A 25,024-nucleotide genomic window follows, 5' to 3' on the forward strand; every position below is an offset into this window, starting at 1 on the left:
ACAGTCAGGATAGAGAAGTGGCAGTGAGGGAAGCATTTGACCCAGAGGGAAACATTTAATTGTCTCTCTTCTGCTATTTGGTCACTACTACTTACAGATCATGCTGATATTACTGATTGAATAATGATTCAGAATAAGTGTGATTCTGTGCAAATGTCTTTCAAGACCCCACCTTCCTTATTTAAAACATGACATGGGGAATGGAGTTGGATGTTCTCTCAGATTCGTCGTAGCTGAGATCTAGAATGAATCTGACTTCTAGGAAGGGATATTCTAACATAGAGCATGTTATGCACACAGCTCACTTACCATCAATGTTCCTTTGTGTGTTTTTCAGGAGGACTTTCTGCCACTGGAACACCTGGGTGAGGTCTCTGCTTCTTGTGCTGCCAACATCTTCAGGATTTATTTATACCCATAAGATAGGAACATGGAATATGTACATTAAAAATTTTTGACTGAACCTCCTATTAACATTTTCAAATTCTTGGGAAATCCAAAAATGTGATTAAGAAGACGACTTTCAATCACATTTGTGAATAATACTAATTTATACTTAATTATACACAGAATTCATGTTATTTGCTTTCCGTGTTAATTTATCTACTTCTTTAGATGTGCTGCAGTAGAGAATTGACCATTGACATCTTAATTACACCATCTCTCTTACAACTACAATTCATTCATTGCCTTATTGCTCATTCCTCCACTCACACACTCATTCAGGAAATGATTCCCGAATGCCGGCAATGTTCAATTCACAATATTAACTGCAGAAGGAAATCACATTGAGAAAAAAACCACAGCACTTTTCATGAAGTGCCTTCATGGTATCTTACAGGAAGGGTAGATTATTGTAATATGGACAGAAAATCGAAAGGGGCCTTTTACAAAAGACAAAAGTCAAATTCTGTGGGAATGCAGAAGTCTTTGTGTATCAATGTTGAAGCATTTACATTTTTGAGAATAATAAAAAATTAGGCAAATACAAGTTTTACTCTATCAAAGTGACATTGAGACTGTGTAGCTTTAGCCCTCTAACCTTGCCTTAGACAGCCTTCTCTGTAATGCTGCCCTGGCCTTCATCTTGTGCCACATCCCTTCTGACACTCTCTTGAAAAACTCACGCAGACTCTTAGAGTAAGCAACCATGATATTTTTACTATGCTGGGCTCTTCCTGGGTATTGATTTCCCTGAGACTCTGTATAATCTACAAATACTTTTCTCCCTTGTCTCTCCCCACCCTGTCACAGTTACAGTCCCAATGAGTGTCAGGAACCTTCTTTGTCCAAGCCTTTCAGCACAGACACCCAAGAACCCACTCACTCTGAGCTACCAGCCCTAATGGAGCTGCAGCCAGTGTACAGCAATGGTGAGGACTTCCTAAGGCTCAGAGGGCTCCAGGGAAGAGCCAGGGAGGGAGGAGAGTGAGCAACAGTATAGAGCTCAGTCACATTAAATTTATAATGGCATTCCTATCACTCTGTTGGGGGTAGAACTTGGTGGCTGGGAGGAAGGGTCTAGAGTGTGGGCTCTTGACTACAGCCAGCTATGATTTATTCTCTCACAGTGAATCCTGGAGATAGTGACTTGGTTTATTCCCAGGTCAGGAGCACCCAGCCTACAAAAGAACATTTAGGTAAGACATCTTGCAGACAAGTAGAGGTGAGGTGACAGTATGTTGTCAGATCTAGCAAGGAGTCTTTGATCAAAGAGTCATCTCAAATATGAGTCCAAAATGGAAGAAATTTCCTGCTTCTCTTGTCTTGCCAATCATATAATCGCTCATTCCATCTTAGCTGTCTACACTGCCACCCCACAGATTCCTTGAGGACAGACAGTATAATCTTTCACTAATGTATCAAAGCATCTAGTGCAATACTTGGCAAACTATAGGCCCCCTCAAATATTTTTTGAATGAATGAATGAATATAATTGCTAAATTAAGCTTCTCGTAATCTATTGTGCAGACAATTGTAATTCTCTTCATTAGTCTTATTATTTGTGATCTTGTTATCCTCCCACCTTCCAACAATCTGTTTCCCACATGATCCCTCTGAGATATACAATAGATCTCATCATTGAGTATATTAACTGCCCGCAATGACTCTCCATTCTAAAGGATGACCCTTGCCTCCCTCTGAACTCTGGCCCCACTCTAAGTTCTGCCTTATGAGCTTATTCTAGCCATACTGAACTCTTGACATCTTTCCTGATCATACTGGGCTGTTTCATGCTTTGGTTCTCATGCTTCTTATTTGTCCTGTGATGTCCTTGCCTTTAGTTTACTTGCTGACCCTTGCTCACATTTCAAGACACAGTTCAGGAACCACTGTGAGACTTGGAGTGACTCCCACCAGCCCTCTTTATGTCCTAACCTGGGAGGAACTGATTGCCCTTTCCTAGTTACATAGCATAATTCGATGTGTATGTCTATCTTGGTGCCTATAATACTTGTTGCATTTTTTATGAAAGAGATCCAAAGAACCCCTTGGAAGGATGGAAGAAATACACATACTGAATTTTCTTAATATTCTACTGTAATTGTCTTCCTGGGAAATTACTGTGTGGCCTTAGAATACCAACTCTCTCTCTGACCGCCTCCAATTTCCCACTGCAAAGTGAAGTGAATCTTATTTGACATCTGTTCCCAGATGATCAGTCTAGTCATAGATGCCCTGTGTTTGGGGGTAGGGTGGTTCTCTGTTGGGGTTGTGATGGCAGTGGAGAAAGAAGGAAATCATCAGGAAAGTGATTCTGGGCATTTGGTGGGCAAGGGCAAGGCTTATGATGTGTGTGGAGGGGAGCAGGTTGGGACCCTTTGCCTGTGAGGGCTTAGAATTATTCAGCAGAGGAAACAGTCAAGAGATGAGTCAGCAGAGGAAATGTTGGCTTGGAATGCATTGTGAGTAACTTGTAAGTTGGAATATATCATCCACTGTTTAATACTTTTCTTTCCCTTCTCCATCCAACAGCAAATTCACCAAGGATGCATTGGGAGCACGAGGTGGGTCACATTTTCTGGCTTTCTTTCCCTTCTGCTCTTCCTCACCTATATTTAGGTATTTATTGTTTGTATTTTTTCCCACCAGGGATCCACAGTCATCTATTCAGAAGTGAAGAAGACACATCCAGATGATTCTGCAGGTCAGGCCAGCAGTGGAGGCTGGGCCCATGAAGATGCTACAGAAAGCTATGAGAATGTCCCATGTGCATCAATGGCCTTGGACCACTAGCCCTTTACCCAGAGTGACCTCCAGAGACCCTGCAAATCAGTCCCTGCTATTCTCCCTATATTCTCCAACCATGCACCCTCTGCCTCCATGACTCAGCCTCCAAGGAGGCTGGAGGGGACTTGAGGCTGTGTGAAATATCTGCCAGCCTCCTCTGTCTCTGGGTCTGTTCATCTCTAGGAATAGAGTGGGCGTTTGTTTGAGTAAATACTGCATTCTTTTTTCAGTAGACGTACATATGAAAGCAATGCAGGTAGGCCTTCAGCACCTGGGTCCATGGAATAGAGGAGGAGGGAGAAATGACCTGGCCAGAGTCATAAGGGCGCAACGTAGTTATTTAATTGAAGTGTGATTGAAAGCTTTTAATGTACTCTCTCTGCATAAGTAGTTTGATCTAAACATTTTTTTTCTTTTGTGCATGTGTGTTTGGTAGTGGCATTGCTGATGTTCTGGTGTATATGTTATGTTCCAGCTACCAAATTGGAAATGATCAAAAGGATTCATTCTATCTACATATATACTATTTCTTGATGAAATATGTATTTGAAAAAAATAGCCCAGTTTATTTAAAGAGATAGAGCTTCTAAATTATCTGATTACGTAGTGTTATGGACTGAGTTGTGTTCCCTCAGAATTCATATGTTGGAGCCCTAACCCCAATGTGATGATAGTTGGAGATAGGGTTTTTAAGGAGGTAATTAAGGTTAAATGAAGTCACGAGGTCAGGCTGTAATCCAACTGGCCTGGTGTCCTTACAAGAACAAGAAGAGGCACTGGAGATCTCTCTATCTCTTCTTGTGCACATAGAGGAAAGGTTATGTGAGTACACAGCAAGAAGGCACCATCTGCGCAGCCCAAGGTGGCCGGAAAGAGAAGTCTCACCAGCAACCAACCCTATCAGCACCTGGATCTTCGATTTCCAGGCTCTAAACTCTGAGAAAATAAGCGTCTGATATTTAAGCCACCTACTCTGTGGCATTTTGTAATGACAGCCAGAGCAGATTAATACAGATTTATACATAGATATATAGACGATAAATGATCGGTGATTATAATGTTGATGATGATAATGATGATGATGGTAGATAAATAATAAAATAGATGCAGACATATGACACACCTCTCTACCCACACAGAATTTTTGGTCTTCAAGATACTTTGGTCTCACAGGATCAAACATTCTTCCTACCTGAGGCAGGTTAGTTTTTGCTGTTTAATTATTCAACATCCAATATTTGAAGACTACAGAAGCATCAGCACAAACCCTGTAAGCCCAGTAGAGCCAATGATTCACGTGACTCAGATGGCAAAACTTAGTGTCACTCGGGAGCCCTCATGACCTGTTCTGGCAGTGGATATAGAGATAGACGCAAGGCAATCAGTAGGCTCAAAGGAGGACAACCCCTTCTTTTGCTCAAAGACCCCTAATCCATTCCTCAACTGACTGACAAACATTGAATGTCTACCACTGAAGAGAAAAAATTTTTAAAGTGTGACTTTGTGCTTAAGTTTCAGGAAAAATGGCAGAATAACTTTTATTCATAAGATTTGCTGGGGCAAGAAATGAATAACTGAAATTGTTGGGATCTATCACCTAGTGTTACACGCAAATTTTATTAGCTCTGAAAACAATAGATCTTAAGAAAAGAAGCTAGTAAGTTCACTAATGACTGATTTATATCAACTGTTATAATGTATGGACGTCATGGATTTTACACCAGTCATTATTCATGACTTTAAGTAAATAACACAACGATGTTTTGCAAAACTGGAAAATAACTCAAGCATAAAAGTATTAAGTGTATTTTATATTTTTGGCTTTTACCCTTGGGGGTCAGAAGGTTAGACAACAGAAAGTATAACATATACTTTAGAAAAGTGCAATCTGATTTGAGGTTTTTAATCATAGGCTTATGAATTCAACTAGCAAGATAATTTGCTGAGAAAAAAACCTACTTCTTTCTTAAAGAGGTCATACATATTTTTCTTATTAAAGGGGCTTATATGTCTTGTCACCATGTTACTAGGTACAAAATGCAATCTGGAATGTATGCCTGGCCTTTCAAGGGTGCAAGAGATCCAGGTGTAATCTATATCTGTGCTTAAATTTTGCTCCAAATGCCTCCCCACTTTGGGATCCAGGAAGAATAAAGCTGTATATGGGGGAGGAGTCAATATCACCAAGTGCCAACTGTGAGAAATCCATTTGGAAGAGTGATGAAAAAGGACAAATGTTTCTTTATTGACTTAAGAGAGAAAATTCCTAAAGGAGAAAGACAGGATCTAGGCAGCATCCCATGGACAGTGAGAGTCACTCTCCAGGAGTGCCAGTCAGTGGTGCAAGCAGCACCAAGGACAGCAGCCTCTAACAAGAAGAGAACCAGCAAATGGCAGCAAGAGATGGGGACCAGAGAGACTCTAGAGTGCATAGAATAGTTCCGAGCTTATGAGAGCCTCCCTCCCAGAACTCCATATCCAGGTCCTCAAACTGAGGGCAAATAATAGTACCTGTAAGCAGTCAGGAAGTCTAAGAAATATTTGGGAGAAGATTCAAGAGAAAATTATTTTTTGAATTAGTCAAGAAAGTAAATTTGAAGCTTCAAGATTTGACACATTACTATAATTTCTTTCTTTACATTATGTTTATTTGCTTACAAATTTATTGTAGAATAATTTATGTGCAACAAACTGCACATTTTTAAAGTGTACAATTCAATGAGTTTGACAGATGTATACATCCGTGAACCCCCCACCACCACAATCAAGATGCTGAAATCTCCATCACCCCCCAAAGTTTCCTCATCCTCTAAGCAATACTGCTTTCCCTCTACCGCCATCTTATGTAATCATTGATATGCTTTCTGACACTATAGATTTCTAAAATGTTATGTAAATAGAATCCTACAGTATAGACTCTTTTGTGTCTGGATTCTTTCACTAGGAAAAAAAGATTTTGAGATTCATTCGCAGTTTTCATGTATGCATAGTATATCCCTTTTCATTGCCAAGTAATATTACATTGTATGGATATACCACGTTTTGATTATCCATTTACCTATTAGTGAACATTTGGATTATTTCATCATTATTAAAAATAAAGCTGCTATAAATATTCATGTACAAGTATTTGTGTAAACATATGCTTACTGCTCTTTTGTCATACCGTAGAGTGCAATTGCAGGGTCACATAGTAGATTTATGTTCAACACTTTAAGAGGCTGCAATGCTCTTTTCCAAAACGGCTGTACCATATTACATTCCCATGAGAAGTTTATGATAGCTACAGTTGCTCCACATCCTTGCCAACAATTGACTTTTTCAGTCTGTAATTTTAGTCACTCTAAGGAGTATGTAGTCTAGCACAGTGTTATCTCATTATGGCTTTAATTTCCCTGATGATCAATGATGCTGATTATCTTCTCAAGTCCATATTGGCTCTCTACAGATCTTTTGTGAAGCATCTGTTTGCATCTCTCCCTCTTTTTAATGGGTTGTTTTCCTTTTTATTATTGAGTTGCAAGAGTTTTTGAATATATTCTGGTATGATTTATATGTTGCAAATATTTTTTCCATTTCCATAGCTTGCCTATTATTTTCTCAATGGTCTCTTTTTAGAGCAAAAGTTTTTAGTTTTGATCAAGTCCAATTTGTCAGCTTTTAAATTTTATGTGTATGTTTTATGTTTCCTAAAGAAGAAAGTACACCCCAAGGTCAAAAGGTCCTCTCCTATTTGTTTCATTTTTTTTCTAGTTTTCACTTTTACATTTAGGTCCATGTGCAATTTAAAGTGAATTTGTGTGTGTGTGTGTGTGTATGTATAGTGTGAAAAAAAACTGTTCATTTTTTCCTTGTGAATATCGAGTTGTTACAGCATTATTTGCTGAATAAACTTTCTTTTGCCTCTTTCTAATTTGAGTTGTTTGTCTTCTTATCCAGTTACTGAAGTTCATTATATATTTGGGATATATATCCCATTGTCAGATATATACTTCGCAAATACTTCCTTTTGGTTTGTGACTTGCCTTTACATTTTCTTTACCGTGTCTTTCAAAGAGCAAACATTTTTGATTTAATAGAAATTATTTACCACTTTTTTCTCTTATGGTTTATGGTTTGTGTATCTTGTTTAAAAACAATTTGCCTAACTGAATGTCATAAAGATTTTTACCTATATTATTTTTTAGAAATTTATTAGTTTTAGCTCTTATATTTGTATATGTGACACATTTCAAATGTCTTTTTCATATGGCATGAGGTGAGAGGTGATGTTAATATTTTCCCATACAGACATCCATTTGTTTCACTACCATTTCTTCAAAAAACTACTTTTTTTCCCATTGAATTACCTTGTCCCTTTGTCAACATTCAATTGACCATATAAACACAGGTCTACTTCTAGACTATTCCATTCCATTGATCTTATACATCTGTCCCTATGCCCAAAACCACTCTTCTTGATTACTGTTGCTTTGTTTTAAGTCTTGAGATCAGTTGGTGTAAGCTCATCAACTTTATTTTTTTCCCAAAGTTGTTTTAACTAATATAAATTAATTTAACTAATATATACTTAAAACTCATAGGGTTTTACACTGGAATTTTAATTTATTTGAAAAAGTCTGTTAGAATTCTGATTAGGATCTCATTGAATCTATAGATCAATTTGAAGAGAATTGCCCTCTTAACAACACAGTCTTCCAATCGATGAAATTTATATAACTTTTCATTTCTTTAGGTCTTTTTAAATTTCCTTTTTGCACCCCCTTTATTAAATTAATTTCTAATGATTTTATATTATATGCTAATGTAAGTGGAGTTTTTATTTCATTTTCTAATTTCTAGTATTTTGTGGTAATATTCCTCAATTTTGTGAGTTCAGGTAGGATTGATATTTTATTTTTCTTTAATAGAATACAGTAGTGAAGCTGTTTGGATCTGAATTTTTTTTGTGGGGGAAAGTTTTTTGGTAAGGAATTTAGGCTCTTAATTGATAGAGGACTATTCACAAATTTTTTCTTTTTGTGTCAGTTTTGGCAAGTTGTATTTTCTGAGCAATATGTCCATTTCTTCTAGTTGGTAAATTTGTTAGCACAAAATTTTACATCATATTTTCGAATTTTTTAATGTCTGAAGCATTTGTAGTACTAACTTCTCTTTCATTCCTAACACTGTTTGTTGTATTTGCTCTCTTTTTCTTTTTGATCTGTTTAGCTAAGAGTGTCTCAATTTTAGCAAAGAACCAGCTTTGTCTTTGTTAATTGACTCTATTTTTTTGTTTTCCATTTTGTTGATTTCTGCTTTTATCTTTATTACTTTATTCTTTCTACTTATTTTGTGTGTGGTAGGCAGAATTCTTTGATGGCTCCCAAGATTTCTGCTCCCAAAGACTCTCATCATTGTATTATCCTTTCCTCTTGAGTATGATCAGGACTTGTAAATACGATGGGATATCACTCAGTGATTAGATTACTAATCATTTATTTTCAACTAATTAGAAGGGAGATTTTCCTAAGCTACTTAATCAGATGTCTTTAAAAAGAAGTGAAGCAGCAGAAAGATTTTTCTGCAGGCCTCAAGGAAGAAACAAACTTGTCATGTTGTAAAATGCCTATGAAGAGAGAGGCAGCTTCTAGGAGGTGAGGGTGGTCCCCAGCCAGCAGCTGGTGAGAAAAAGAGGACCTCAGTCATACAACTGAAAGGAAATGAAGGGAACTTGTAAGTGGATCTCTTCGGAGTTCAGCCTCCTTATGTGGATCCCCTCAGCTGACACCTTGATTTCAGCCTTCTGAAACCTTGAGCAAAAGACCCAGCTGAAAACACACCAGGCTCCTGACCCATTGAAACTGTGAGATAATAAATGTTTGTGGTTTTAAGCTACTAAATTTAAGCTACACAACAATAGAAAGTGAATACATTGTCTGCTTTGTTCCTCTTTTTCTTGCTTTTTAAAGTGGTACCTTGAATTATTCATTTTAGACCTTTCTTCCTTTCTAATGTAATCATTAAAACCTAAGGTTTTGATACTAATGCTGGTTTATCTGCGTCCCACACATTTTATTATTATTGGTATGGTTACATCTGGGTACTCCATTTCATAGTTTTGTGTTTTCCTGGTTTTTATTTCTCTGCTTACTTTTCCTGCTTTCTTCTAGATTATTTTTATTTTTATTTTTTTTAGTATTTTATTCAGTTCCTAATAGTTTTTAATAGTCGTTAGGATTTTTTCAACTCACTAATTATTTAAAAATACGTTGTTAATTTCCAAATATTGGGGATTTTCCCAAATATCTTATTGGTACAGATCTTGCTTGACTTATGATAGAGTTATGTTCTTATAAACCCATTGTAAGTTGAAGATATCATAAATCAAAATAGGTTTAATACACCTAACCTAGTGAGCATCATAGCCGAGGCTAGACTACCTTAAACGCACTCAGAACACTTGCATTAGCCGACAGTTGGGCAAAACCATCAAACACAAAGCCTACTTTATGATAAATTGTTGACTGTCTCATATAATTTATTGAAAACTGTACTGAAAGTGAAAAACAGAATGGTTGTATGGGTGCAGAATGGTTGTATTAGTTGTTTATCCTTCTGATCGTTGGGTTGACTGGGAATTGCAGCTCGCTGCTGCTGAGCAGCATCACCAGAGAGTATTGTACTGTATATCTCTAGTCCAGAAGACCAAAATTCAAATTTGAAGTACAGTTTCTACTGAATGTGTATCACTTTTGCTCCATCATAAAGATGAAAAATTGTAAGTCGACTCATTGTAAGCTACCGACCATCTATATTGCTTCCTAATTTAATTATGTTGTGATTGGGGAACATTCTATTATTTCAGCCCTTTCAGATTTATTGGGACTTGTTTTATGACCTGATATGTGATCTATCTTGATGAGTATTCTGGAATGTAGTAAATATCAATTAAGTTAAGGAAGTTAAGAATGTTGTTCAAATTTTCCTTGTCTAGTGTCCTATCAACGGCTGAAACAGGAATGTTAAAATTTCCTATTATGATTATAGAATTATCTATTTCTCACACTATACCATCGATTTTTGCTTCTCGTATTTTGAGACTCTGATATTAGATGCATACACATTAATAATTATGTCTTCCTGAAATGCCCCTTTTATCATTATGAATTATCCCTCTTTATCTCTAAAAATACTCTTTGTCTTGAAGTCTATTATATCTAGCCTTAATGTAACCACCTCAGCTCTCTCATGCTTACTGCTTAAATAATGTATCTTTCTCCATTCACTTACTTTCAACGTATTTGTGTCATTATATTTCAAGTGTGTTACTTGTAAGCAACATGAAATTCGGTATTACTTATTTTTTATTGAGGTAACATTGATTTATAACATTATGTAAATTTCAGGAGTACATAGTATATGTCAATTCTTGTGTAGATTACATCATGTTCACCGCCCAAAGACTAATTACAATCTGTCATTACACCTGGTTCCCCCTCTGGTAACCACCAATCCAATCTGTCTCTATGTGATTGTTTCTTGTTTTTATCTTCTACTCGTGAGTGAGATCATATGGTATTTTACTTTCTCCCTCTGACTTATTTCATTTAGCATAATACCCTGAAGTTCCATCCATGTCGTCACAAATGGCTGGATGTCATCATTTCTTGTGGCTGAGTAGTGTTCCATTGTTGTGTATATACCACATCACCTTTAACCATTCATCCCTTGATGGATACTGAGGTTGCTTCCGAGTCTTGGCTCTTGTGAATAATGCTGCAATGAACATAGGGTGCATGTATCTTTATGCATTCCTGTTTCCATGTTCTTTGGATAAATACCCAACAGTGGTATAGCTGGATAGTATGGTAGTTCTATTCTTAATTCTTTGAGGAATCTCCACACTGTTTTCCATAGTGGCTGCACCAGTTTGCACTCCCTCTAGCAGTGTATGAGAGTTCCCTTCTCTTCACAACCTACCTAATACTTGTTGTTTCCTGTTTTGTTAATTATAGCCATTCTGACGGGAGTGAGATGATATCTCGTTGTAGTTTTGATTCACATTTCTCTGATAGTTAATGATGTTGAACAGCCTTTCATGTGCCTGTTGGCCACCTGTATATCTTCTTTGGAGAAATATCTGTTCAGATCTTTGGCCCATTTTTTATCTTAAAGATTGGCACCTAAGCTAACAGCTGTTGCCAATCTTCTTCTTTTATTTATTTATTTAATTTATTTTTTCTTCTTCTCTCCAAAGCCCCCCCAGTACAGAGTAGTATATTCTAGTCGTGAGTGCCTCTGGTTGTGCTATGTGGGATGCTGCCTCAACATGGCCTTATAGATTGTGCCATGTCCATGCCCAGGATCCGAACCCGCAAAACCCTGGGCCGCAGAAGCCAAGCATGTGAATTTAACCACTTGGCCACTGGGCCAGCCCCTGGTCCATTTTTAAATTGGGGTGTAAGTTTTTTTTTGTTGCTGAGATGTATGAGTTCTCTTTATATTTTGGATATTAACCCCTTATCAGATATACGGTTTGCAAATATCTTCTTCCAATTGTTTGATTGTCTTTTCATTGCATTGATAGTTTCCTTTGCTATTAAAGCATTTTAATTTGCTGTAGTCCAATTTGTTTATTTTTTTCTATTGTTTCTCTTGCAGGTCAGACATGGTACTTGAAAATATGCTGCTCAGACTGATGTCAAAGACCATACTGCCTATGTTTTCTGCTAAAAGTTTCATGGTTTCAGGTCTTACATTCAAATCTTTAATCTATTTTGAGTTGATTTTTGTGCATGGTATAAGGGAATGGTCTACTTTCATTCTTTTGCATGTATCTGTCCAGTTTTCCCAATACCACTTGTTGAAGAGGCTTTCCTTTCTCCATTGTATGTTCTTGGTTCCTTTGTCAAAGATTAGCTGTCCATAGATGTGTGGGTTTATTTCTGGGATCTCCATTCCGTTTCATTGATCTGTGTGTCTTTTGTTGTGCCAGCAGCATGTTTTGGTTACTATAGCTTTGTAGTATACTTTGGAATCAGGGAGTGTGATACCTCCAGCTTTTCTTTTTCTCAGGATACCTTTGGCTATTCAGGGTCTTTGGTTCTTCCATATAAATTTTAGGATTCTTTGTTCTATTTCTGTGAAAAATGTTGGAACTTTGATAGGGAATGCATTGAATCTGTAGATTGGTTTAGGAAGTATGCTCATTTTAATGATGGTAATTTTTCCAATCCAAGAGCATGGAATATCTTTCCATGTCTTTGTATCTTCTTCAGTTTCTGTCATCAATATCTTATAGTTTTCAGTGTACAGATCTTTCACCTCTTTGGTTAAGTTTATTTCTGGTTATTTTATTCTTTTTACTGCAGTTGTAAATGGGATTGTACTCAATTTCTCTTTCTGCTACTTCATTGTTAATGTATAGAAACACAACTGATTTTTGTATGTTGATTTTTTACCCTGCAACTTTCCCATATATACTTATTATTTCTAAAAGTTTTTTGATGGATTCTTTAGAGTTTTCTATACATCAGATCATACCATCTGCAAATAGTGACAGCTTCACTTCTTCCTTTCTAATTTGGATACCTTTTATTTCTTTTTCTTGCCTGATTGCTCTGGCTAGGGCTTCCCTACTATGCTAAATAAGACTGGTGACAGTGGGCATCCTTGTCCAGTTCCTGGTCTTAGTGGGATATCTTTCAGTTTTCTCTATTGATAATGATATTAGCTGTGGGTTTATCATACATGGCCTTTATGATATTGAGGTGCTTTCCTTCCATACTCAATTTAATCAGAGTTTATATCATAAGTGGATTCTGTATCTTCTCAAGTGCTTTCTCTGCATCTATTGAGATGATCGTGTGATTTTTATTCTTCGTTTTGTTAATGTGGTATATCATGTTGATTGATTTGCAGATTTTGAACCATCCCTGGATCTCCAGAATAAATTCCACTTGGTCATGCTGTATGGTCTTTTTAATGTATTGCTGTATTCTATTAGCTAGTGTTATGTTGAGGACTTTTGCATCAATGTTCATCAGTGATATTGGCCTGTAATTTTCTTTTTTTGTGTCGTTCTTGTCTGGTTTTGATATCAGGGTAATGAATTAGAAAGCTTCCTCTCCTCTTCAATTTTTGGAAGAATTTGAGAAAGGTAGGTATTACATCTTCTTTGAATGTTTGATAGAATTCACCAGGGAAGCTGCCTGATCCCGGACTCTTATTTTTTGGGAGGTTTTTGATTAGTGTTTTAGTCTCCTTACTGGTGATTGGTCTATTCAAATTCTGTATTTCTTCTTGATTCAGTTTTAGAAAGTTGTATGATTCTAAGAATTTACCCATTTATTCCAGATTATCCAATTTGTTGGTGTATAGCTTTTCATAGTATTCTCTTGTAGTCTTTTGTATTTCTGAGGTTTCCATGGTAATTTCTCCTCTTTCATTTCTGATTTTATTTATTTGAGGCTTCTCTCTTTTTTTGCTGGTGAGTCTAACTAAAATTTTGTCAATTTTGTTTATCTTTTCAAAGAATCAGCTCTTCGTTTCATTGATTTTTTTTCCTATTGTTTTCTTAGTCTCTATTTTATTTCTTTTTGCTCTGATTTTTATTATTTCTTTCCTTCTACTGATTTTTGGCTTTGTTCTTCTTTTTCCAGTTTGTTTAGATGCACTGTTAGATTCTTCATTTGAGATTTTTCTTATTTGTTGAGATGGGACTGTATTGCTATAAACTTCCTTCTTAGAACTGTTTTTGCTGTATCCCATTAATTTTGACATGTCATATTTTCATTTTCATTTGTCTCCAGGTATTTTTTTCTTTCTTCTTTGATTTCTTCATTCACCCAATCGTTGTTCAGTAGCATTTTGTTAAATCTTCACATATTTGTGGGTTTTTTTGACTTTATTCTTGTAGGTGGTGTCTAGTTTTATAATTTTGTGGTCAGAAAAAATTCTTGGTATTATTTCAACATTCTAAATTTATTGAGATTTGTTTTGTAGCTTAACATGTGATCAATCCTGGAGAATGCTCCATGTGCATTTGAAAAGAATGTGTATTCTGTGGTTTTTGGATGGAATGTTCCCTATATATCTACTAAGTCCATCTGGTCTAATGTGTTGTTTAAAGCCAGTGTTTCCTTATTGATCTTCCATTTTGATGATCTATCCATTGGTGTAAGTGGAGTGTTAAAGTCCCGTACTATCATTGTGTTACTATATTTTTCTCCTTTTATGTTTGTTAATAATTGGTTTATGTATTTAGGTGCTCATATGTCGGGTGTACAGATAATTACACTTGTTATGTCCTCTTGTTGGATTGTTCCCTTTATCATTATGGAGTGCCCTTCTTTGTCTCTTGTTATAGGTTTTATTTTAAAGTTTATTTTGTCTGATATAAGTATTGCTATCCTAGCTTTCTTTTCATTGCCATTTCCATGGATAATCTTTTTCCAACCTTTCACTTTCAGTTTGTGAGTGTCTTCAGGTCTGAAGTGTGTCTCTTGTACACAGCATATATACGGGTCTTGTTTTTTTATCCAAACAGCTACCCTATGCCTTTTGATTGGATCATTTAGTTCATTGACAATTAAACTAGCTATTGATAAGTATGTTCTTATTGCCATTTTGGTACTTTTTTCCAGGGTGTTTTAACAGTTCTTTTCTATTCCTTTCTTCTTCTCTTGCTCTCTTTCCTTGTGGTTTGATGGCTTTCTTTAGTATCATGTTTGGGTTCTTTTCTCTTAATTTTTTGTGTATTTATTATAGTTTCTTGTTTATGACTACCATGCAGTTCATATATAATAATCTATATATATGGCAAGCTGTATAAACTTGATGGTCTCCTTAGTTTGACCTCTTTCTAAAAGCTCTACTCTTTTACTCTCCTTCTCCCACATTTTATATTTTTGATATCATATCTAACCTGTTTTGTGTGTGTTTGTGTATCCATTACCCTCTTATCATTGAAATAGGTAATTTTAGTACTTTTGTCTTTTAACCTTCATATTATCTTCATAGGTGGTTTATCTGCTACCTTTACTGTATTTTTGCGTTTACCAGTGATTTTCTTGCTTTTTTTTCTTTGTTAATTTCTTATTCCTATTTGTGGTCTTCTCTTTCCCACTTACAAAAGTCCCTTTAAGAATTCTTGTAAAACCGGTTTCTTGGTGATAAACTCCTTTACCTTTTGCTTGTCTGGGAAACTCTCTCCCCTTCTATTTTGAATGATAACCTTTCCCAGTAGAGTATTCTTGGCTGTAAGTTTTTCCCTTTCAGTACTTTAAATATATCATGTCACTCCCTTCTAGCCTGTAAGGTTTCTGCTGAGAAATCATCTGATAGCTTTATGGGGTTTCTTTTGTACGTTACTTGTTGCCTTTTTCTTTCAGCTTTTAGGATTCCCTCTTTATCTTTAATTTTTGAGGTTTTAATTATAATGTGTCTTGGTGTGAGGCTTTTAGGTTTATCTTGTTTGGTGCTCTCTGTGCTTCCTGTACCTGGATGTCTGTTTCTTTCATTTCGTTAGGAAAGTCTTCAGCTATTATTTCTTCAAATAGATTCTCTGCCCCTCTATCTCTCTCTTCTCTGTTTGGGACCCCTATAATATGAATGTGTGTGCTTGATGTTATCCCAGAGATCCCTTGAACTGTTCTCATTCTTTTTAATTCTTTGTTCTTTTATCTGTTCAGCTTGCGTGAATTTCTCTAGTCTTGCATCCAGCTTGCTGCTCTGTTCTTCTGGATCATCTATTCTGTTGTTGAGTCCCTCTAGTGAATTTTTCATTTCCAGTATTGTATTCTTCATTTCTGATTGGTTCTTTTTTATATTTTCCAATTCTTTGTTGACATTCTCAGTGAGTTCATCCATTCTTCCCCCAAGATCAGTGAGCACCCTTATGACTTTTTGTTTGAATTCTTTGTCAGGTAGATTATTTATTTCTGTCTCATTTAGTTCTTTTTCTGGGATTTTGTCCTGTTCTCTTATTTGGAAAGTATTCCCTTGTCTCTTCTTTTTGCTTCCTTCTCTGTGCTTATATCTATGTATTAGGTGGATCAGCTATGTCTTCTGATCTTGGAAAGGTGGCTTTATGTAAGAGATGTCTTATGAGGCCCAGCAGTGTACTTCCTTCTTGTCACCAGTTCCAAATGTTCCTGGAGTGTCCCCTGTGTGAGCTACATGTGTCCTTCTGTTGTGGCAGAGTTGCTTTTGCTGCAGGTGCCCGAGGATCCTTGGCTATCCTCCTAGTCAGCTGTTTATAATGCTCAGCTGCATGTGGCTAAAATGGTTCCTTCAGTCACTCTATCAGGCATAGAGAGGCCCAGCACAGTTGGCTGCAAAGTCTAATAGCACATTCCTGTTGTAGTTCTTCCATTAAGTGTGTTGATCCCTAGTGTGGCTGGTTGCTAGGCTCAGGGGTTTACAATTGCTGTAGACTTCCAGCCTACAAGGCTGTTGTCAGCTCTCTCAGATTGTGACTGAGTGGATCTGGTCATAGGCATGGGAGCACTCAGTTGTTTCAGGTTTTGGAAGGTGGGGCCAATCCCCTATGTGGCTGTTTGAGAAGTACAAGTTTGCTGGAGCTGACAAGCTCCACTGCCCGCAGGGCTACACATCCCAGCAATACAGTCCTGTTCCATGCTCACACCCTGACCCACTGAAGCAGACCAAGTCACCCTGCTGCAGAGGCCCCACACACTCTGCCAACACAGGCCTACCCCTCGCACATACCCTGCCCTGCAGAGGTGGACCTACTCACTCAGCTGCAGAGGTTCCATGCACCCTGCATATGTGGGCCCACAAGTTGCCTGAAGGCTTGCTGCTGTGTAGGGCCTGTGGCTAGGGTGGCCTTCCTGTCTGGCTGAGCTGGATTACATTGATGCTCTAGTGGGTTGGGAAGATCCCTGGGCTAACAGGCCAGAGGAAGAACTCCAATGAAGTGAGCCTCTTTTCACCAAAAGACAGTGCACCTTCTGGTGATGTTAAGTTGTTTTCCAAAATGGGTGAATTTGTGCATGGGCCCTTTAAGAACAGGCTTTTTTCCCCCCTTATGACTGATAGCTTCTCCAGGGCTATACCCCATTGTTGGTGATAACCAGCAAAGCCAGATATGGCAATTGTCTCAGTTGTGCTGTGTCTAAAAGCTGCTTATTGTGGTAATGCTCCCATGCTCAGATCACCTACTTCTCCAGGAAAGGGGTCATACCTTAAGATTGCTCCTGGCTGGCTGTGAAGCAGCTAGAAGGTGGCTTTTTTTCTCTCCAGAAAGGAATTTCTGCCTCTTTCACCTCAGTCAGCACTGTCCCTTGTTGTGGGAGTTCTTTTTATCCCGTTTTCAGTTCTCTGTCAGGGCTAATTGTTCCAAGAGTAGTTGTAAATTTGTTATGTCCATAGGAGGAGGTGAGTTCAGAGTCTGCCTGCACCACCATCTTGAGAGTAAATCCCTGTCCACTCTTTAATGTTCAGTTTTTTAAATTCACATTGATGTAAAATCAACAGAGTGTCAGTGTCTTTTTGAAACCTTAAATGTTTTACATTTGCCACCATGTCAGGAGTAAGACCACAGCCTTTGGAATCTCCTGCCTGAGGTGTGTCCCAACTCCATCTCCTATTAAGTGTGTGGCCTAGAGCAAACTACTTAATCTTCCTATGCCTCGGTTTCTTCACCTTTAAATGGAGATAACCCATAGGTTATTATGAAGAGTAAATAAGTGTTCATAAATCTCCTAGAACAATGTCGGGCATATAGGTAGCACTATGTAAGTGTTCATTAAATAAAATATACATAATTATCACTTAGCCTTAAACTTAGTACTAAGAAAGTTCAAAGAGCTGAGTAATATGGGTCTCTAACTAAATGACTATCAAGCACAAGTATCAGAATTTTCACCACAACACCTCTTTGATTGACGTTTTGTACAATCCCCTCCCCTGCCAAAGATAGTTCACCAATGGGAGGGACATAGATGACTGTGGGTTTGAATTTGATAATCAATCTACCAAAAATAATTTAGAATGTTTTATAAAATGTACAGAATAATTTTGAAGTTCTTCAGAAAAAACAAACATTTAAGAATGGTTACAACTATTATTTAAATTTTTTTGTACTGAAATAATCATACATCCTTGACAAGAACACCTAACTTCTGAGCTCTGAGCATCAAGAACTGAGAGCTAGTATATCCCATAGGTTTATGACAGGATGAGGGCAATCTCAACCTTACAATTAACCCTGGTACCACCTTAGCACTGATGAACTACTCTTAGCTATTAATTACATCTAACCATCCCTGGGGCATAGTACACTCTCCCATTATTAACAGTAATTATGGCATAAAAACCTCTAGTAGAATATATCAAAATTGTGTAGGGACATAGATAAATTGGTCTAGTCACTCCAAATCACCCTTATCTATTAAGAATTATTTATCTACATATTTCTGGCTTACTAGAACATGTGGGAAATGATAGGTTTTCAGGTAACTTTCCATGTTACCATGGTCTGGTTCAATGGTTAAGTTGCCAGTGACCACTCTAATCTTAGAAGGGGACTATCTAAGAGCTGCCATTTAACACTTCTCCATACACTTAACACACATGCATATGACCTGACTATTCTGAAATCTGAGGGGACTACCACCTGGACCCCTTGAGCTGAGAGGGGCCACAAGAACCTATGGATTTTTACATATAAGATAATATATCTTCATTATACAAAAGTAAGAAATTAGAGAAAATTAAAAATATAACTATTAAAATCACTTACACTTCCATCACTCTGAGGCAATTGCTACTACACTTCAGTGTGAAGGATTGATCAGCTTATTATACATTACTATCATGATACAGAGTTGAAACAAACTTATAGGAATGAGCAATCTCCATTTTCTCAGCATCTTACATAAGGAAATAGAGATCAAACATTGGAGGAGTCTCTTTCTTCCTGGCTTTCTATTTATATAGAACATTCTGAAGAATAGCTTCTGGTCCCTGCTTCCTGTTACCTTTTTGAAAGGTCTCTTCAGGTCAGTTGCTGAAATAGTCTCTTCTCAAAATGCTGAATGATGAGGAGCTCGTGCTGCTGTGATCATTGCTGCTGGTATTTGGGGAGTGGACAACTTGGAATGAGATCTGGGGCAGCAAGAAGATGGAGACCAGAGTATGTAGCGATCCTTGGGGCTTTCTCAGAGTCCACATCTCTGGCCAACGCCTAACAGTGAGGCTGGATCTCCACTTCCATTTCAGTCTCCAGAGATATTTGAGAATTGAAAAAATGAGAAGACCTAGATTTCCAAGAATATATAGGAAGGATACATTTCAATTTCTATTAGGAAAAGAAGTCTTTGTCACGAATTTCTCTTCTGATCATACAGGAATCTTTATAAATGATGTAATTGGGATTTTTTTCAATACTAAACCCCAGTAATCTATTCTTTCCCATACTGAATAAAAATCAAAACTGTTTAGATGAAAAATTAAAATTTACTATAGACAGTGACATCCTTTGATAATGTGTCACTGCTTAATTGTGGACAAGGGAAGATCAGAACTTTGCTATGAAACCTGACTTCTTTCTGTGTACTTGGTAGGCATTGTGTACATAATTTTAGAATGAAGAAATGGATTTTTAAGCCAAAGTTGTCCTGAAGTTGATAAAGAGGGACTTGTACATCATACAAAACATAGGAGAAACCCTTCTTCTTCTCCATGTGTTCCCCCTGGCTCTGTGTCTTAAGCTATATTGGGGCTCTGGAGAAGCAGAAGTAATAGTCAAAGGAATACACACTGGAGTGTAGATGAACTTCTTGGAAAAGGGAACAGCGCTGAGTAATAAGCAGTGTATATGTTGGGAACTTCCTTTGTGGGTGTAAAATGAAGCACGCAATGTAGTGTTGATGGGAAATGTACAGCCTTTGGGGAGATGTGGAATGTGGAAGAAGAAATATGAAAAGAAGGAAAGAGAGAAGAGTGGAACAGAACTGGGAAAGTCCTCAGAATTGCAGATTGATGAGAGAAATGAGGATACTGCTCTGTGCTCATTTCTCACTATTCTCTCTCTTGCAGCTTTGGTCAGTGAACAAATTAGTACCAGTGTTCCTGCTGTTCCTTTCTTACATTTTGAGAAATGCTGTCCTTTAGACCAGCTCAGGAGGCATGAAAGTTCCACCTCAGATAGATGAGATTGAGGACTACTAGACATGCAAATGCTTAGTGATTTCCTCAGGCCCGGGCTGTTCTGTTTTCATATGATATCTGCTTTGAAAATATGCGTGTTTCTGCTAAGTGGATAGATGCTACCTGTCTTTTAAAGATCTCCAATTATTTACCCTTTAAATCAGAGGCTCAAAACTGGTGGTCTATGACCTTTCTCACAGACCTTCATTTCACTAGTATGTTGTTTTTCTTTTTAATTAAAAACTTTATATTTGTGGACAAAATGGCTCTAGGCTCTTCCTCCTAAAATTTTTCTTGGAAATACTTTTACCGAACCTGAAGTGAGTTCGCTCACCCATTGCACAGTAAGCCAATCTCTGACACCAGGGGTGGTGGAAGAAAGTAGGAATTTTATTTTTGCACAGTGCTGAGCAAGGAGAGAGGGCAGCTAATGCTGAAATCCCAAACTCCCCGAAAAGCTAAAAGGAAGGGTTTTTATTTGGGGCTTTAGGTAGGGGAGGGGGAGCATATGGCCTTGCTGGTCAGAGCTTTCCCAGCAGCCTGTCTTTGGCCTTGAGACACTTGCAGAGAGGAGGAAGCCCATGACATTGCTGGTCAGCAGCTTTCCCACCAGCCCGTATCTCTTTGTGGGAGGAGATAGTCCAGGTGCTTGTCCTTGACGGTGTCTGTCTCCATGGAGGACAGTGGATTCTGGAGCCAGGAAGCCAGAGAGTAAGCAGGGAATGAGTGTTTTGGTTTTAACCCCATATATGCTGGGTTTAGTGTGGGAAAACTGATATCAGGGTCAATATCAATACCACATAAACAAGACGGAGGTTGGTGCCTATCAAAACTTTATATAAAAACTATCATAAATACATAAAGAGACAGAAATATAGGGAAGCAGAAGCTGCTTAGAGAGAATGAGGCAGATTGGAGGTGAGAGAATGCTTTCCAGATGAGATCTTCTCTCCCTCATATTGTTCTGAACTGCTCCTTGCCAAAGCCAGCTGGCCAATTCTACCAGCAGAGTCAGTGCAGTAGCTATCAGGGCAGCACTAGAACTCAGCCATCATAGGCATCAGATAACAGTGGGTACAAGTGCACTGCTGGGCTCCTGGAATTTCCTGTCTCCCCACTGTCCACCCCAGCTCAAAGACTGAGTGATTGTCATTGAAAGAGGCAGAGAAATCCTCTAGTGGGCAGACAAATCAAGAATGATTGTGTCCAGTTAGAGCTCTGGAGGTTTTCTGCCTGCAAACACTCCCCAACACTCCCTAGACACATCGAATTGTGCACAAGTGAAAGAATAGCCAAGGAAAGATCACAAATCTGAAAATTATAATGGTCAAAATAAAAATAACTGATAGGTGGATTAATTACTACATAGAATCATACTAAAGAAAAAAGTTATCTGGATCAGAAAAACTCTTGTAAAAATACCAAAAAGGGGTACAGAAACCGAAACTATAAAAGGAAAATAAAGAAACATGGATGATGGCAGTGTCAATATCTGTATAACGTATGTACTACAGATAAAAATAAAAGAATAGGACAAAACCCATGGAAAAAATAGTGACAAAGAGTTTTACATAATCAGAGAAAGATGAAAGATTTCACATTGAAAGTGTCGTAATTTGCTAAGTTCAATAGACAGAGAAAACCAAAACATTAAAGTAAAATTTAAGAATATCAAATATCAAGGGGAAATTCTGACATATTCAAGAGTATAAAGATATTATCTATAAGTCATAGAAATCAGATTGTCTTCAGACTTCTTGACAATAACACTAAATGCAAGAAGTGAATGGACATAATATTCTTAAAATGGAACACATAATCTTATATCTAGCTAGATGAAGATAGATAATTTTATATTTAACTAAATTTTCATTTAACTATGGGAGTGAGTAAAGATATACTGCGGTATAACAGACCTCGAGATTTTAATATACACACACACCTCTGAAAACACTCTCAGAATGCTCCAGTGAGAAAAAAATATATGCAAGAATATACCCCAAGATATGGAAAATGTGTGAGTAATCAAATAGTAAAATTTTGTTCTTTAAATAAACAATGACAAAATAGATAGAAGATCATAAAATAAACTAATAAAATCCTGTTACTTAAACTCAAGAGTACAATCTCACGATTGAAGGGTGGGAGGGAGTTGTTTTGAAGAAAAATAAAAGGATGCTGTTACTTATCTTAGTAAGTTAGTAATTACCACCAGAACAAAAACAGGATGTGTAACTTTCAAAGACGTATAAGAATATTCAACCTCTAACTGGGCTGTAGCCACTGCTGAGCAGAATATGGCTGCATCTCCCATGTATGCTGATCTTGGCAGATCTGTCAGGGATGTCTTCACTAAGGGCTATGGATTTGGCTTAAAAAATTTGATTTGAAAACAAAATTTTAAAATGAACTGGAATTACAAACTCAGGCTCAGCCAACACTGAGACCACCCAAGTGAAAGGCAGTCTGGAAACCAGGTACAGATGGACTGAATGTGGTCTGACATTTATGGAGAATTGGACCATGACAACATGCTAAGTCACCGAGATTACCATGGAAGATCAACTTGCACGTGGACTGGCCTGATGTGTGATTCATCCTTCTCATCTAACACTGTGGGGAAATAAAAGCTAAAATCAAGACAGGATATAAGCTGGAGCATGGCAACTTGGGCTCTGATGTGAATTTTGACAGCTCTGGGCCTTCAATCTGCAGCACTCTATGCTGAGCTGGTTGATTGGCTACCAAATGAATTTTGAGACCACAAAATCCTGAGTCATCCAGGGCAATTTTGCAGTTGGCTGCAAATGACTGGTGAATTCCAGCTTCACACTAAGGTGAACAACGGGATAGAGTTTGGTGGCTCCATTTACCAGAAGGTGAACAGGAAGATGGAGATCACGGTCAATCTCCTGGAGAGCAGGAAAAAGTAACACTAGTTTAGGAATAGCAGCCAAGTATCAGATTGACCCTAATGCCTGCTTCTTGGCCAAAGTGAACAATCCAGCCTGACGGGTTGAAGATACATCCAGACCCTAAAGTCAGGTAGCAAACTGACCTGCCAGCTCTGCTGGATGGCAAGAATGTCAATGCTGGTTGCTACAAGCTTAGTCAAGGACCGAAATTTTGACCATAAATGAATACTGTACAACAATTTAATTTTACAGCATTTTTCAGCATAACTATCTTTGGAATTTAGTATACATTTTAATATTGTATATCTGAGATGCCAGTATTGCTAACTATCACGTTAGATCTCCAAGTTAAAGATGATTCAGCTCAAAGGTGTTATGATTTCAGAGAAACAGAGGAAATCCAATTCCCAAAAACGATCCTTTCAGATAGTTATAGACTTTGGGGGAATTGATGGCCCCTCTAGATATATCAGGTTTTCTTTCTTTCTTTCTTTTTTTTTTAAATCTAGAAATGGCTGCAAATGTAAGCTAACAGTGCTTAGGCATTCTGTAAATTCATATTGAGCAAATGAATGAACTTGTGACTTCTTGAGAACTGAACTTTGGTTTCCTACCCTAATTGAGGAGCAGCTTACTGCTTAATGGTGTGTAAAAAATCACCTAAAAGGGACGATTTTAGACAGATATTCGTGACCTGTTTCCACCGCAGTCCATCACCTCTTTTACACCAAAAATACTCAGATCAGAGTGTGGTAGCTGTTTCTTTCATGCCATTTTGGTGTAGAGAGGGTGGATGCAATGTAGCCAATAATTTAGGAGTTAATTCTCTCTCATATGGTTCCTTGTCCTTGCACTGCAGTATGAAATAGCTTCCAGGAGCTCCAGCCATAAGCTAGGAGGAAGCTTTGCAGCTGTAATCACATGGTTACAGCACTCAGAATCTAAACTGGACTTCTGTTGTGTTCTTATCACTTGATTTATTTGTTAGCACTTTAATGAATACCTTTTGGAATCTTCTATTTTGTATGGAATTAGATCATCCTTTCAAATCCCATAATTAACATCATATAAAATAAAACTTGAATAAAATATTGAAACTTTAAAAAAACAAAAAGAAAGTCCAATCTCTGTAATGAAAACTGGTAGACAATGGGGGAAAAGACACAAAAAGAAAATATGGGTAAACAGAAATGACAAAATAAAACAGCAGAAATTAAGTTCCACTAGCAAAGTACTTACAATAGTTGCAAATAAGTTAAACTTAGCAATCAAAAGGCAAGGATTCTTAGACTGAATTGAAAAAAAGAACCAAAAATACATTCAGAAATATATTTATAACACAATTACTAAACAAACACAAATAATACTATTTCAATTCAATATAATTCAATTCCAATAAATACTATTTTGAATTACTAACTCAAAATCAAACATTTTTGGCACCATTTTGCCATTAATATTAATTTTGTGGTGGTAAAACTCTCCTTCTCCACAGAGAAAATTCAGGTAGGTCCCATGATTTTCTTCTCACTCTTAGGTAGTAGGTAAGTTGAATATTTAATTTTCAATTTATTAATTAGGATGTCACTGTCCTAGATATTAATCAAAATTCAAAACTTGGGTTAGCATCAAATATGCCTTCTCTCAGCCTAGGCCTATTTCATACTGAAAGTCTACAGTGAAAAACTGGTGTGGAATGTGCTTAGTTTCATCTCTTTTTC

General features: G+C 37.3%; 1 protein-coding gene and 1 pseudogene across 1 annotated transcript in view; both read left to right on the top strand.

Annotated features, from left to right (window-relative positions):
* LOC124251505 (Fc receptor-like protein 3) overlaps positions 1 to 6,106 on the top strand; it is a 30,865-nt gene extending 24,759 nt beyond the window's left edge. The window contains exons 9-13 of the mRNA XM_046684375.1: positions 338 to 365; positions 1,255 to 1,373; positions 1,572 to 1,640; positions 2,977 to 3,008; positions 3,094 to 6,106. Coding sequence (XP_046540331.1) covers positions 338 to 365; positions 1,255 to 1,373; positions 1,572 to 1,640; positions 2,977 to 3,008; positions 3,094 to 3,237 — 392 coding nt within the window. The 3' untranslated portion in view covers positions 3,238 to 6,106. The remainder of the gene's footprint in view (positions 1 to 337; positions 366 to 1,254; positions 1,374 to 1,571; positions 1,641 to 2,976; positions 3,009 to 3,093) is intronic.
* Positions 6,107 to 22,685: 16,579 nt separating this feature from the next.
* On the top strand, positions 22,686 to 23,518 carry LOC124250178 (voltage-dependent anion-selective channel protein 1-like; annotated as a pseudogene).
* Positions 23,519 to 25,024: the final 1,506 nt, after the last annotated feature.

Source organism: Equus quagga, chromosome 13 (assembly GCF_021613505.1).
Source record: "Equus quagga isolate Etosha38 chromosome 13, UCLA_HA_Equagga_1.0, whole genome shotgun sequence".
NCBI classification, from domain to species: domain Eukaryota; kingdom Metazoa; phylum Chordata; class Mammalia; order Perissodactyla; family Equidae; genus Equus; species Equus quagga.